The sequence below is a fragment of the Meleagris gallopavo genome, chromosome Z (assembly GCF_905368555.1).
Source record: "Meleagris gallopavo chromosome Z, MGAL_WU_HG_1.1, whole genome shotgun sequence".
Classification (NCBI taxonomy): Eukaryota; Metazoa; Chordata; class Aves; order Galliformes; family Phasianidae; genus Meleagris; species Meleagris gallopavo.
In genome coordinates, this window is record NC_139435.1 from 28,322,452 (window position 1) to 28,337,442 (window position 14,991).

General features: G+C 38.2%; 1 protein-coding gene across 3 annotated transcripts in view; it reads left to right on the forward strand.

Annotated features, from left to right (window-relative positions):
• KDM4C (lysine demethylase 4C) overlaps positions 1 to 14,991 on the forward strand; it is a 291,774-nt gene that overhangs the window by 39,599 nt on the left and 237,184 nt on the right. For all 3 annotated transcript variants that reach the window (XM_085213046.1, XM_085213045.1, XM_085213044.1), the window contains one exon: positions 6,081 to 6,274. In XM_085213046.1, coding sequence (XP_085069172.1) covers positions 6,081 to 6,274 — 194 coding nt within the window. The remainder of the gene's footprint in view (positions 1 to 6,080; positions 6,275 to 14,991) is intronic.

Below are 14,991 nucleotides of genomic sequence, written 5' to 3' on the forward strand. Positions count from 1 at the left end.
AGCAAGACAGAAAGCAGGACCACAGTCCTGACTTTCAGGAAGCCAGACTTTGATCTCTTCAAAGAGGAAGAGACTCTTGGGATAAGACCCTGGAAGAAAAGAGGGCCCAAGAAAGGTGCCTGATATTCACCCCCTCCAAGCTCAAGAATGGCAAGTCCCAGGTAGCAGAAACTCAGGCAAAAATGCAAGAGGACATTTGTAGATGGGCAAGGATCTTCTGGAAAAATTCAAAGATAAACTGAAAGTATATAGAAGATGGGTGCAAGAACAGATAAGCTATAAGGAACACAGACACTGTTCAAGTATGGAAATGAGAAATCCAGAGCCCACCTCGAACTGAATATCTGTGAGAAGTGTCAAAGGCATCAAGAAAGATTTCTAAAGTATATGTGACAAAAGATAAATGGGAAATACAGGTCTGCTGACTTGGCAAGGACTCTGGTAGTACAGGACATGGCATGGAAGAGGCCACATGCCTACTTTGCTGTAGTCTACTAATACTTTCAAAATTCCAGAATACCAAAGATAGGACAAAAGTCTACTGTGAGGTAGAGTTACTCTTGGTGAAAAAGAATCAGGTTGATAAAACTTAAGCAAACCAGACATATATGCATCCTTGAGCTCTTAGGGGAAGCACACATAAATGTTAAGAGCTACCTGATATCACACTGAGGCCATTCAATTATATGTGAATGATCATGGTGTCTGGGAGAGATGCATGATGATTGGAGGAAAGATCTTACCTTCAGGAAGGGCAGGAATGAGGACTGAGAGAACTACATGTCACTTAGCCTCATCTTCATCCCTGAGAAGCTGATGGAACAACTACCAATTCTGGAAGCCATTTTGAGGCACAGGAAGAACAGGAAGGTTGTCTATCACAAGAAGTCAGCAGATATTCATCAAGGGGAAGTCATACTTCACCAGCTTGTTAACTTTCTTGACATTTGACAAAGTGGCTGACTTGGTAGATGAAGGGAAAGCACTGGATATACCATAACTTGACTTCAGTAGGGCTTTCAACACCCTCTGCCTCATGGAAGCTAAAGTGTGGATGATGAAAGAGTAAGGATTTCGAAATTGGCCCTGCTGGTGAGATTAGTGGGCCTTGTTGGGGGCCAATAACTAGTAATTGTTATGCTAAGGGATAGTTATACCTAAGAATCAGTACTAGATCCAGTTAATGATTGGGCAGTACGGCCTGGGAAATAACTACCCCAGGCATATGGAATACGTCTTGGAGGCTGAAAAGCAGTGTGTCAGAGAAGGCCATAGGGAACTCCAGTGAATCTAGTTGAATATGAACCAGCAACATACTCTTGCCACAGAGAAGGCGAATGGTATCCTCAGCATACTGTTAAGAAGGAGTGATGGCTGCAGGTTTCTGAAGGGAAGCGGTCCTTCCCCTCTCCTCTCAACAGGTGAAGCAACTCACCTTTTAGGAAGAACTACTGATGGATGATAGGTGGACGGTTGGACTGGATGAGCTTGAATGTCTTTCCAACCTTGGTGATTCTATGATTCTATGATTTTATGATGTTAAGTACTGTGTCCAAGCTAGACTCCACAGAAAAAGAGAGAATAGTACAAGTGTGCAAGAGTCCAAAAAGGACCACAGATGAAGGGACTGGAACATATGATGAGAGAGCTGAAACTGTTCATTCTGGAAAAGAGATAGTTCCTTTGTATATATAAATAGCTGAAGGGAGAGTGAAAGAAGATAGGGCTAGGCTCTGTTCAGTGATACCAGTTCTAGAGGTAGTGGGTGCAAACTGGCATGCAGGAGCTTCCATCCGAATGTCAGGAGGCACTTGTTTACTATGAGTGCCACTGAGGTTGCCTACAGAGACTGGACTCTCCATGCTTGTCAAGACAGTCTTACAGATTCTTTTGTGAACTGACTACTTCATGTGTCTTATATGGCATTCTTTATAGTAGTGGATAGTGGAAGCTACTGGGTAGCTTAATGAGGAGGTAAGAACTACAGGAACAGTGACTGTTACTGTGACAATAAGAATACAGGAAAACAGTGTATAAGAATTATGTACAAAAATACAGAAATGAAATTTAGAATGAACTTCTGGTAATGGGTGATAATGGGCATAGATGAGTTCTCAGTGGTCACAATTTATGTTATTTCGAAAAAAAGAGACAGTGAGTAAGGGTGTTTACAAGAAATGGTAGAGACTGAGAATGAATGTGGCTGAGCACAAAATGTACCTGATTTTCTTCCTCAGTCTACCTCAAAGCCACAAACCTGATTTTGCCTAAACGTTTCTATCATGTGGTCAGATAAGCTGGACTCTTCTCTCTCAGTAGGATTATTTATTTGCACTCTGTATTGAAGTCAAGAAGTCTCATTGCAAATCAGTACTTTTTAAATGTAGCAATTTATGTGTGTTTTAGCATGTGATAACTTGAAATGTCCTTTCTGTGTATGATCTTCTCACAGTTGAGATCAATATGAGTGTTCATTCACTTATATATTTGGTTTTAGTATCTATTTCCACAGAGAATTTACTAGCTTCTCTTATTTTTTCCACCCTTAAAAAATGTGCTTTCAAAAGTAAGAGTCTTATCTGAAAAGTTACTGAGAAAAGTAGATCAAATACGTGTTTATTGTGCAAAAATTCTAATCATAGCATTTTCCTATTTCATTCTTATGTACCTTCAAGAAGCAATAAAAACATGGCAGGCTTTTTAGTATATTCATGACTGTGTGGGTGAGTGCGTGGACTGACGAGTGGGTGACCAAGCACAGATTTTTCTGCATTCTCCTACTCTCCTTCGCTCTGTCTAAATCAGTTGTTTTTTTTTAAATCCTATTATGTGAGCTTTTACAGTCAGTCATAAAGACATTTTAATCCTAGTTGTACAAGAAATGTATTGTTTGCCATATTAATATTGAAAGGAATCCATGTGATAATCAAGGGATAAATTAAACACCGAAAAATGGCTTTGTTTATTAGCGTACATATATACAGAAATCACACTCAAAGAAATAGAATATCTCAGACTGATATGTATCAGGAAAGTGCAAAGAACGGTACTGTGTCGCTACCACAATTACTTTAAAAATGGAACATGAATAGAAAATGATTTTGTTTGAAGCCCTATTCTTTTCTGCAGAGAGATCCTCAGTATGAAAAAAAAACTCCCTAATTTCAGTTTTTTTTACCAAGGTATTAGAAGCCACTTCTTTTTTAGTCCCTGAGAACAGAATGGGTCAGCTCCTTTTGAGCTGTGTTTAGGTATTTATGAGAGCTGCTTGTAAGGAATTCCCTTTTATCTACATACAGCCTTACAAGCTGGTTCAAATGCTATTAAAAGAACCATAAAAACTCATGACGGTAATTTACAGATAGTCTGAATCATCTAAAAAGTTAGCAAAAATTGTAGTATTAGCTTTTACATAACCTGCTGCCTATAACTTGTACTGTTTCTCTGAAGAAATGTATTAAAAGTCTAATGTGCTGTGGCAAAGACAAATAAGTTGTTTCACATCTGTATTTCTTTGTTGTAGCAAACAGAGAAAAATATGCTGTTTTTTAACTTTTTTTCTTTTTCCCAACTAATGTTGAATTGTATGGTACAACTGTACAGCAGAACATGTTACTGTATAGAAGTGGCACAGTGGTTCAGAAGAATACAGATTGCATGTATTCAAAAATCAGCCACTGAAAGTGTGGATGCTAGAAATACGTTCTTTACACTTTACTTACAGTTATTATAAAACAGTATTGAGATATAGTACAGATTAAATATTCGATCCTTTCCTTACATTGAGTAGAGTATGCCTATATGTTCTTTTTTTTTTCATGTGTAAGAAGCTTCATTTCTAGGTCAAAGAATTTGAATGCTATTCATCTAATAATGGTTATTAAATATAATATACCCTTCTAGGGTATACTTTAAGGGGTATACTTTAACTTTTTGAAGTATGATTATATGTTGGCTTGCTGAACTACAGGTCCTATGCTGTTTTTGTTCTGCACTGAAATTCTGATGTCTAAAAACAGTCTCGTAACTATGGCAAAAGGCTGTCTCAGTATTTTAAGTGGAATTCATGTAATCATTTTGTGTAGTGTTTTGGAATACCAGAAAAAGGTACATCTTTGAGGTAAAGTAATACACTTGATAATAGTTTGTAGTAATAACTTGCATTAACCTAAGCATAAAATAGTTAAGGAATGTAGAAATAATTAGAATGAACCACAGTGATCTTGGAATTTAAACCCGTTTCAGTGAACTTTTCCTCAAAAATGAAAGCTTCTGTAATTTGTCCAGAATGGCTATTAGGAAATGAAAATAGGTTATGCATTTTGATTATAGGGGTTTTGGATCTTGTGTTTTGTGTTATGTGTGTTTAAGCAACCTTTTTCTCTGTAGGAGGACTTGCTTTCTTTTCAGGGACTAACCGTTTGCTTGGTGTTTGGTTGTGACTTAACTAAGGATGAAAATAGGTGAAATAAAAAGATAATTTTTTCTTAATTTTGTCTCCTAGTATCACTTAGTTCTTACTAGTTCTTAGTAAGAGGAGGATAAGATGTCTAGATGTTATGATTGGAAAAAGTTTATTTGTATTAAAAATGGTGACTGGAGAAATGAATTTTAAGTGGTAAAAAGACCACTGGGTCCTGTTAAGCGGATGAGTAACGCCTCTGGTGAAACCTTCAATCTGCAAATTGCTGGAGGCTGGAAAGGTATTCTGATTCTTGTTTGTTTTTGCCCTCTGTCAGAAGGATACTGCCTAGATTAACAGTTGCTTTTTTTAATCCGGTATGTTTATTTTTTATGTTCTAGTATGCCTCCGTGGTTAAGACATTGCTTTTATTTTGTCATATTAGTTTTTTTCTCCGAATTCACCATGCATAATTTGTGAACAGCAGTTAATTTTGTGAGATTTTTTTCAAGCAAGTAAGTAAATTAATTAGAAGAATAATTAGTTACAATTGTGTCTGCAAATAAACTTTATATCTTACAGCTCTATTGCCTTTCTGGTGACTGAGTTTTAGATTTGAAAGGTAGATATTTTACCAAGATCTACTACTTGGCTACATCTTTGCATTTAATTCTCTTTGATAGTGCTTATCATAAATATGTTTTTACATGTTTTTATTTCAAGCACCTCTATGTCACATAAGTGCATGAGAACAAAAGCTTTCATTATAAATAAATCAATTTGTTGTCCGGAATCAACTCATTCTGTAAACCTAACTCCTTTCTAAGAAGTTATGTCAATCTCCCCGGTGACATAAGGGTAGCCTTTCTTCTTAAGTGAGGTCATCACTGCAGGCAGTCAAATATGGTGTCTCAAGGAGTCAGCTGAACTGCACATGGAAGTCTTCCTTCAAGGAGCTAATGATTGTTGTTATAGTGAAATTTCTCTTCAATTTTGTAGCTTTGATCTTTGTTACACTGACTTTTACACACTGTATTACCTGAAATTGGAATCGTGTTTTCTGAATCTGAAATACAACGAAGACTATGTGTGGCTTTTAACACAGAAACTTTAGGCAACAATGGGAGGAAAATGTCTGAAATCCCATGAAATTAGTAGATTTCTTCTCTAATGCTGTGTCATGCAATCCTTAATTATGGTTATTGAAAGATCTCTGGAGTGATTGTTTTAGTTTTTATGGCTTCTTCAGAAAAGTGGGAAACTTAAATAGAAAAATAACAATTTAAAAGCATTTTAATTTTTTTTATATTATTTTGTAAGTAAAAAGGATTGGTATGTCTAGTGACATATAGCTTTTTGTCTGCAGCTGTTATTTCTGTTGTGTACAGTATTTCAATATGTGTTGAGTTTGAAATATTAAATGTTAAGCTCATATATATCTACCTATCTGTGTTCTCTGCTGTAAACATCTCAGGCTTAACACTTGATCTAAATTCTGCTAAGGACAAAACAATTTTTTGGGGGTAACTTCAAGAGTCTGATGAAGTATTTATAAATTTTTGTTTATCTACAGTCTTTTGAAAGGCTAGATAAGGCATGTATCTTTTGTGAAATACTATTATATAAAGTTCCATTATTTTATTAATTTATTAATACACCTGTTATGTATCTTTTTCAGGGTATTGAGGAATGGAATATTGCTCATCTTAATACAATATTGGATGTTGTAGGAGAAGACTGTGGAATTTCTATTGAGGGTGTAAATACCCCATATCTGTATTTTGGCATGTGGAAAACAACATTCGCATGGCACACTGAAGATATGGATCTCTACAGCATTAATTATCTCCATTTTGGGGAGCCAAAGTCATGGCAAGTTTTAATTTTTCTAGAAGTTTATTTATCTGTGTGTTTCAGCTGACTAAAACAAGCAGTTGGGGTGCAATTGCTTCACAGTGATTAACTTTACTCAAAAGCCAAGACAGAATTCTCAGCTAAGAAAAGCAATGAAATAGGAGATCTGTGATACAAAGAACATTGCAGTATTGTACTATTCTGTTTTAAAGAACAAGGCTAATAAGCAGAGCTTATGTGAGTTCAAAAGAAATAGGTTGTAATGATTCAATTTGAGAAGTTTGGAGTTAACAAATCCAAGGATATTTGAGGGAGCTCTTGTGAGGCCTCTAAGAAATCAATTTCTTTGGTTCAATTTGTTTGGGTCCGATTTGTCTTTTGGGACTGCTTCCAGGTTTTTTTTATTAAAGATGGATTTAATTGCCTTTTTATTTTTATTTTTTGGGTCAGAATCTTATTATTTAGTGTTACTCAGGCCCAGTAGCAAAGGAGGTTCAGCATTGACACATTCCCTGAGTAGGATGTTTCTGCTATCCTTTCCACTTCACATTTTTAATTGAAGAGTCTTTTGTTTGAAAGAGGGACAAGAAAGTGAATATACACGTGGTCTTACGTGGATGTCTTAAAGCACAATGGAGAAATGTTTTCCTGCTGATAGTAAGATTTTTTTTTTTCTGTCCCCAAAATACCTGTAGAAGAAATAGCAGTGGACACTAATTTCCTTTTCTGAGCCAAATTGGCCCATACTGTTTCAGAATGTTGCAGTAAAGTTCACCGACAGTTTTCATCAGTTAGAGGTTTATTTATTTATTGTTATATACTTGCTGGAGGAATGCTGCAATAATTTATTACTAATGCTGTTATTGTATTCAAATTTTCTTGTGTTAACATGATTTTAGCATATTCCTTCAGAGAAATAGAGGAATTACAGCTAATGTGTTCTTTTAAAATTAAAGCTGAGTGAACTGATATGTGCTTTCTTAAGGAAACCAAATGAAACCTAGGTGAAAAATATTATATTAAAAAGCATTATAGTGTTTTCTCTGAGTTCTGAGAGTAGCTTCCACCAGAAATCCCAGGCAAGCTTTTGCAGGCAGCTGCTAAATCTGACTGCTCTGATTGTCTTTATGGATTTTGGAGCTTTCTCCAATAGTTAGGCATAGATAATCTTCCATTTCTTCTTATTCTCTGTGCACTTCATCAAGAGGTAGGCAAACAAGTACATATTATGTTGTGTATACCGATTCCTTCATTGACTGCTTCATTTGAAACATAGGAAGTATGTCAGGTAACCTTTAGCGAAGTCAGGATTATGGTTATTTTTCTGCCCACATATGTGTATATTTGTGTAATTTATATGGTTGCTTTATAAGTTACTTTTTACCTGCAGAGAAGTCCTAAGGATAGGCAATAATTTGAGAGGAAGAAATGAATTAATACAATTCAGAAGCCTTGAAATAGAACAGTATGAGGGGAGAAAAGAAGAATGTTCTGAGGAAAAATTTGAGAGAAAGAAAAACAGCATCTGCTGTGATTGCTTGCTGCCAGGCAGAATTTTCTCCTGCAAGTTTTCCTTTCTGTCTTTTTTTTTTGTTTGTTTGTTTCTGAGGGGAAGGAAATCTTGAAGACACTACCTCATTTAACATCACTGTTTCGTTTGAGAACAGTCTTATTACAAAGAATAACCATTGACATGATTTACCTAATTTGTTATTCCAGTTTGTTGTTTGCATGTTTCATAATGGTATCTCAGAGCTGTGGATTCACTCTGGAAGTTTCTTCACTCTGCCATTTATTGTTAAGTATATTCATTATCTTCGGTTGTAATTATTATTTCAGGTTTATAGGCCTTGACTGAAGATTTTTTTAATGTAAAATTTGAGGAGTTTGACATATTCAAATATTGAACTGCTCTTTGACATTAATGCTTCACCTAACGCAGCTGTTAGTAGTAAAATGTTAGCCTGTTGGAATGTGTGCTATATCCATGCATAAAACATAGATAGTGCTTCAATTTGCATTATAAATTTATAAATGACAAAAATCTGCGTAAGTTATTTGCATTTTGGAAATTATTTCTTGCTGTATTAAGTATCTGAAAGCAGTGCTTATTTGTGGTGCTATTTACCTGACTATACAAAAAATGTCTTTTAAATAGAATTTTATTCACTTTTGTAAAGGTTGAGATGTAAACATTCTTGAAGAATATTAATTACACACATGCAAAAATTATTTTTAAGCAGGCAGTTATTTTCATGGAATTGTGGAAGTTTCAAACATTAAAGTAATTTAAATACTCTTTTCTTAAGAGAAAATGAGGATAAGTGGACAGCATGTTTAGGTTTTTTTTTTTAGGAAGTAGTATTTTTAAAATTGTGCTCATTTTGTTCCCCTTTTGAGTCTGATGGTGGGTGGAGATTTTAATTCTTTCCCATATAGAGAATAACAGTTTGTACTTATTTTTTAAAAGGAAAAGAGTATAAACCTGTGGTGAAATTCAGACAGATTATATGTATTAATCTGTGATGTTTTCTGTGACATCCCATTAGCTCTTTACTTCCTGGCCTAGAAATGACAAGAGACAATACATTATTTAAAAAAAGAGAAAATTGCTTAGTCGTGCAGCTCATACACTGCAGAACACCTTGCAAGGATTATCGCTCATAAAATAATTATGCGCAACAGGAATGAAAGATTTTTAACGATAATGTCAAGAAAATGACTGGTTTCTTAAGGAGAGACCTTAGCTAAATTAGATTAAGTATCACTATTGTAAGAGAATCTGTGATGACATTCAAAGCATGTGAGTTAGATTTAGAAATTCTGATTTGGGGAGCTCAGGGGAGCCAGGATGGCGAGAACACTGATCTCAAGACTGCCTCAAGTTCTTTCATGGGCTACTTTAATGTTGCCTCTTGACTACTGTAGCTGTTTATTTTTACAGATTTGCTAGTGTAGAATGTGTACAAGTATGTGTTATATTGCCTTGGAAATTTGAGGAAATGTTGTTCCATGTTCTGGGCTCTGAGACATTTTAAAACATGATTTCACATGAAAGCTTTCAGATTTTGAATATCCGCAGCAAAGAGATAGTGATGGGGTTGAAATATCAAGAAATGAAATGGCTGGTGGTGTGATGCTATTAACACAGAGAAAATTGTAGTCAAAAAGTGGTGTAGAAGGAATGGCATAGTCAGACTAGCACTAATACTGTAGATAGAGTCTCTTTTAATCTGGTTCTGATGGTATCTTCTGGAGTATCATAAATAGGGTTTTCAGTGTGATCAGCAGGTGACAAAGACTGGTAAAAAATTGGACAAGGTGAAACAAAGTTCAGCATGGGTAGAATAGTGCTGTTAACTTTTGTAAGTCATGCATACCATTTACAGAACTGGCATGTTTCCTGTTTGTGTTGTCTCAGAAAAGTAACAGATAAAATTGCAGTGATGTGCAGATATTTTAACATGAAGTGGGAGCAATCTGCAAAACCTTCCCTGATAGATGGGAAGTGGTTATGACCAAGGAAAGGATCAGCCACATTTATTTTAAAATCATTAGAAAAGGATAAGAAATAAGACTGTCAGGAAATACAGAGATAGTTGTAGTCAGAATTCTGACTGTAAAAAGGTAGCTATAATCTGTCAAGCTTGTCAGCACTGTTTCTTGTTCTTGAAACTGATCACATATTTGGAAGCTACGATATTCTCCATGAAAGTGGAAATATTTCAAGTTGCTATCTAATTCTGAGGATGAGGAGAGGCTGTTAGAGTTGGGATTGTTCAGCTTGGAGAAGAAAAGGCTCAGGGGTGGATCTTGTTAATGTACATAGGTTGCTTTAAAAGTAATGCCTCCTGTTTATTTCAATAGAAACAACAACAGATACAAAGAGCACAATAGCACTATTTAGTAGAACAAATTCTAGCTACAAAAGACTAGTTTTAAACATTGTCACCAGTATTAGACGTGCTTTTTCACCAGCAATGAATAAGAGCCTGCATGCCAGGCTCATAAAAATCTGTACCAGTGGAGGTGACCCACTGTCACTACTGTTGAAATGTACCTCCCACTCCTCACTGTGCACATATCTGCTGTTTGGTCTCTGTAAATATTCAGCAAGTGTCCATGAATGTCAGTGGGTGCAATGCCATTTTTTCCACATGGTAGAATTCAGTCCTAGAATCATACTATCATAGAATGGCCTGGGTTGAAAAAGGACCACAAAAATCATCTAGTTGCAGCACCCCTGCTGTGTGCAGGGTTGCCAACCACAGTAATACACCTTTGTTTCATACCAGATGTATAATTAGTGAATATACGGATGTTATAATTAAGAAATATGCAAGAATGTTAGGCTAAACAGATTATCACACTAAAGAAGAAGGGATGGAAAGCTTACCCTTATCATGGGCTCACTGAGAAGACTCCAAGATGAACAATCTCCAAAAGGAGCAATCTCCAAAAGAGATTCTTTCCTAGTGGTAGTCAGCTCTTAAATGAGGTCTAGTAGAGGTGGAGCCAGACTCCACCCCTTCCAGTAGCACAGGAGAATTATCTTCACTTGTGCTCCCAGGGCTGACTGATTGCTCACCTCAGGTGGTCAATCAGTGGTTCAAGCTGTGATTCAGGTGTACAGGCAGACTGGTAATAATGGACAAGTAAAAGGCTGAGGTACTCAACAACTTTTTTTTCCTTAGTCTTCACATGCTGCAACCCACTCTTTACACACAGTCTTCGAGCAGGTTTGGAAGGTGGGAACTGGAGGAGCAATGTCCCTCCCAATGTAATTGAATATCAAGTTTGTAACCACCTGAGGGACCTGAACATCCTAAGTCTCTGGGTTCTAATGAGATGCATCACAGAATCCTGAGGGAATTGGCTGATGCAGTTGCCAATGCTCTCTTAATTATGTTGGAAAAGTCATAGCAGTCAGAAGTAGTCCCTGGTGACTGGAAAAAAAGCACTGTCATACCCATATTTAAGAAGAGTAGAAAGGATGGCCCAGGAACTCCCAACCTGTTAGCTTCATTTTTGTGTCGGAGAAAATCATGGAGCAGATCATTCTGGAAGTTATGTTAAGGCACAGGAAAGAGAGGGAGATGATATAATCAGCATAGTACCACTAAGAACAATTCCTGCCTGACCAACCTTGTGGCCTTGTGTGGTGCCATAACTGCATCAGAAGTCAAGGGAGGAGCCACTTCTGGGACTTCAGTAAGGCCTTTTATGCATTCCCCCATAACATCCTTCTTTCTAAATTGGAAAGATAGATTTTATGAGTGGACTGTTCAATGGATGAGGAACAGCTTACAAGTTTGCACCCAGAGAGCAGTGGTCAGTGTCCAGATGGAAATGAGTGAAAAGTGATACCCCTCAGGGGTTGGTGCTAGAACCAGTGCCCCTTAATATATTCATCAGTGACACTGATGGTGGGATTGAGTGCACTCTCAACAGGTTTTGAGATAAAATGCCAAGTTTTGTGGTGTGGTTGATACACCGGAGGGAGGGTGATCCCATCCAGAAAGACCAAGACAGGCCTGAGCAATGGGCCCAGCAGAGCTTCTTTAGATCTAACAAATCCAAGTGGAGGGTCTTATACCTGGTCATGGCAGCCCCTGCTATCAATACAAGCTGAGACATAAAAGGATTGAGGACAGCCCTTCCAAAAAGGACTTGGGGGTACTAGTAGATGGGCAGCTAGACATGAACCAGCAATGTGCCCTCACAGCCCAGAAAGCCAACTGTATCCTGGGCTGCATCAGAAGGAACATGATCAGAAGATCAAGGGAGGTGATTCTGCCCCTCTGTGCTGGTGAGACCTCACCTGGAGTACTGCATCCGGATGTGGAGTCCCAGGACAGGAGAGACCTGCTAGGGCATGTCCAGAAGAGGGACACCAAAATGATCCAAGGGATGAAACACCTCTCCTGCGAGGACGGGCTGAGAGGGCTGGGGCTGTTCAATCTGGAGAAGAGAGGACTCTGAGGTGACCTGATAGTGGCCTTTCAGTATCTAAAAAGGGACTGTAAGAAGGAAGGGGACAGACTCATTAGCAGGGTCTGTTGTGACAGGACAAGGGGAAATTGTTTCAAGCTAAAAGAGGGGAGGTTTAGACTTGATAAAAAATTCCTTTTTGATAAGATTTTTTTTTTAATGAGAAGAGTAGTGAAATGGTGGAACAATTGTCTAGAGGGGTGTTGGAATGCCCTGTTATGGGAGACATTCAGGGTCAGGCTAGATGGAGCTCTGAGCAACCTGATCAAGCTGTAGATGTCCCTGTTCACTGCAGGGGATTTGGACTAGATGACTTTTAAAGGTCCCTTCCAACTCAATTTATTGTAAATGGGAGTGATGTGACCCTTCCTCCATCATCTAGGACCTCACCTGACAGCCACAACTTTTCAAATATGATGGAGAGCGGCTCAGCAACCACCTCAGCCAGCTCCTTCAGAACCTTGGGATGCATGCCATCTGGCCCCATAGACTTGTATACATTCAGTCTCATGAGGCGGTCTCGGACTTGCTCTGCCCTTACAGTGGGGGGAGATTTACCACCCCGGTCTTCACCTAGAGGTTTAGGGATGCAGGGCTCAGGGATTGAGAATAAAATAGTGAGGAATCCTGGCTGCCAGTAAAGACCAAGGCAAAGCACTCATTCAGTACCTCAGCCTTCTCTTCGTCCGTTGAAGCCAGTTCTTTTACATTTACCAAAGGAGGTACACTCGCTTTGGCCTGTCTCTTCTGGCCAATGTACCTGTAGAATGTCTTCCTATTGTTTTTCATGTCCCTTGCCAAGTTCAGTTCTGCCTGTGCCTTGGCTTTCCTGATCCCACATCTGCAAGTCTAGACAGCATCCCTGTATTCTTCCCAGCTGACATGCCCTTGTTTCCAGAGCTTGTACAGCTTTCTTCGCTGTCAGTATGCCCGGCAGGTCCTTGCTGAGCCATGCCAGTTTTCTACCTCCTCTGTCCACTTTGTTATTCAGGGAGATGGAGAGCTCTTGTGCTCTCAGGAAGAACATCCTTGAAGAGTAGCCAGCTCTCCTCAACATCTTTGTTTTTAAAGACAGTGTCCCAGGGGATCCTGGCCAACAGTCCACTGAACAGCGTGAAGTTTGCTTTTTCAAAGTTCAGGGTCCAGATGCCACTCTGCCAGGCCCGCATCCCTCGAGATCATGAACTCAACCAGGGTGTGGTCTCTGCAGCCCAGGCTACCTCCAACCTTAACGCCTTTAATGTGTAATTTTGTGATTCATACCCACTTCCATGTCAGACACCATTTTGTCAGACTTCCCCTTTGCTACCTTCTGCTGCATAGCAACAAAATGTAATAGGATGTTGGTGGGAAGGTTCAGCCTCTACTACCATACAACCAACATGCACCTCTGATTTTGGAGGACAAGATATTAAAATAGGAGGCATTACTTTCAGAGCAGCCCTTGTGTATAAATATCAGAAGGAAAAGTGCTAAGAGGATGGAGCCAGGCTCTTTACATTGGTGCCTAGTGACCTGAGAAGAGGCAGTTGGCAAAATTAACACAGAGGAGGCTCCATTGGAACATCAGGAAGTGCTATGCTGTACGAACAAGTGAGCATTGGCACATGCTGTCCAGAGAAGTTGTGGAGCCTCCTCCTTGGAGATTTTCAAAAGCCATCTGGACATGGTCCTAGGCACCAGATGGCCATGAGACGTTCCTTGCAATGTCAGCCTTTCCTGATGGAAGGATCAGATTACCACGGATTCCACCTTTGTAGTTTCAGTAGAACTGTGAATTTGAAAACATTACCATAGTAGTTATTCTGTACTAGAAAATGCAACTGCTTTGACTCTGATGTCTAGAACAGTGTTATTCATGTGGGAAACATTTAATTACTTCCTGAGGCATGACAGAAAGATAACCATGAACCTTCAGAAAGTGAACTAAATTTTAAACTTATATCAGTTCTAGTGATGTTGTGGTGTAACTGTGTCAGTTTTTTTAATATTCTTTAATACATTTTTCTGTGAAAGTTTATGGCTTAGTGATTTTACAGACATACATAGCTTTGCATTTATTTTAATTTTGTTAAAACGTTGAGGTTGTTAAATTTATAACTGTAAATGATTTGAGGTGCATCTGTTTTGATTTAACTTCATGAACTGCTTTATCATGTCTGTATTGTGGGCAAATCAAATTTTATTTAGCGTTGTGGGTTTTTTTCCTTTTGTCCTGGACATTAGAGGAGACGCAAGGCAAATCAAGAGTGGAAGTCAGTGTATGACTGACAGTTTATAGAATTTTGTGCTGATCCCTTGCACTACTGACTCATTGGAAATCTCTTTGTCTGCCTAACCCTATACATTTTTTTATGACAAGTAGAGGTCTCATTTTCTCTTCCTGGAAACTAGGGACTTGTCATCTCATAGTTGTTCTCAGGAGCTATTAGAGCCTGTATTTTTCATCTTGGAAATGATATTAAGGAGTCCTTGCAAAAAGCAAAGCAAAGTATATTTTAGAGATCTTTGTATTTGTGTCTATACCATCACTTAGCTCCACTGCTTTCCTTGCTGTGAAAGTAAAATTCACTTTCTGTGGAAATGCACTAAATTGAAAGCGTGTGACTCATTCTAGCAGGGTATCCTAGACTGTCACACAGTGACAGCTATGCGATTCATAGAATATATAACAGATATTAGTGATTTTTGACATTCTTTGCAGCCAGTGAGGACAAACTGCCCTTTTTCTTCTTTCCAATACA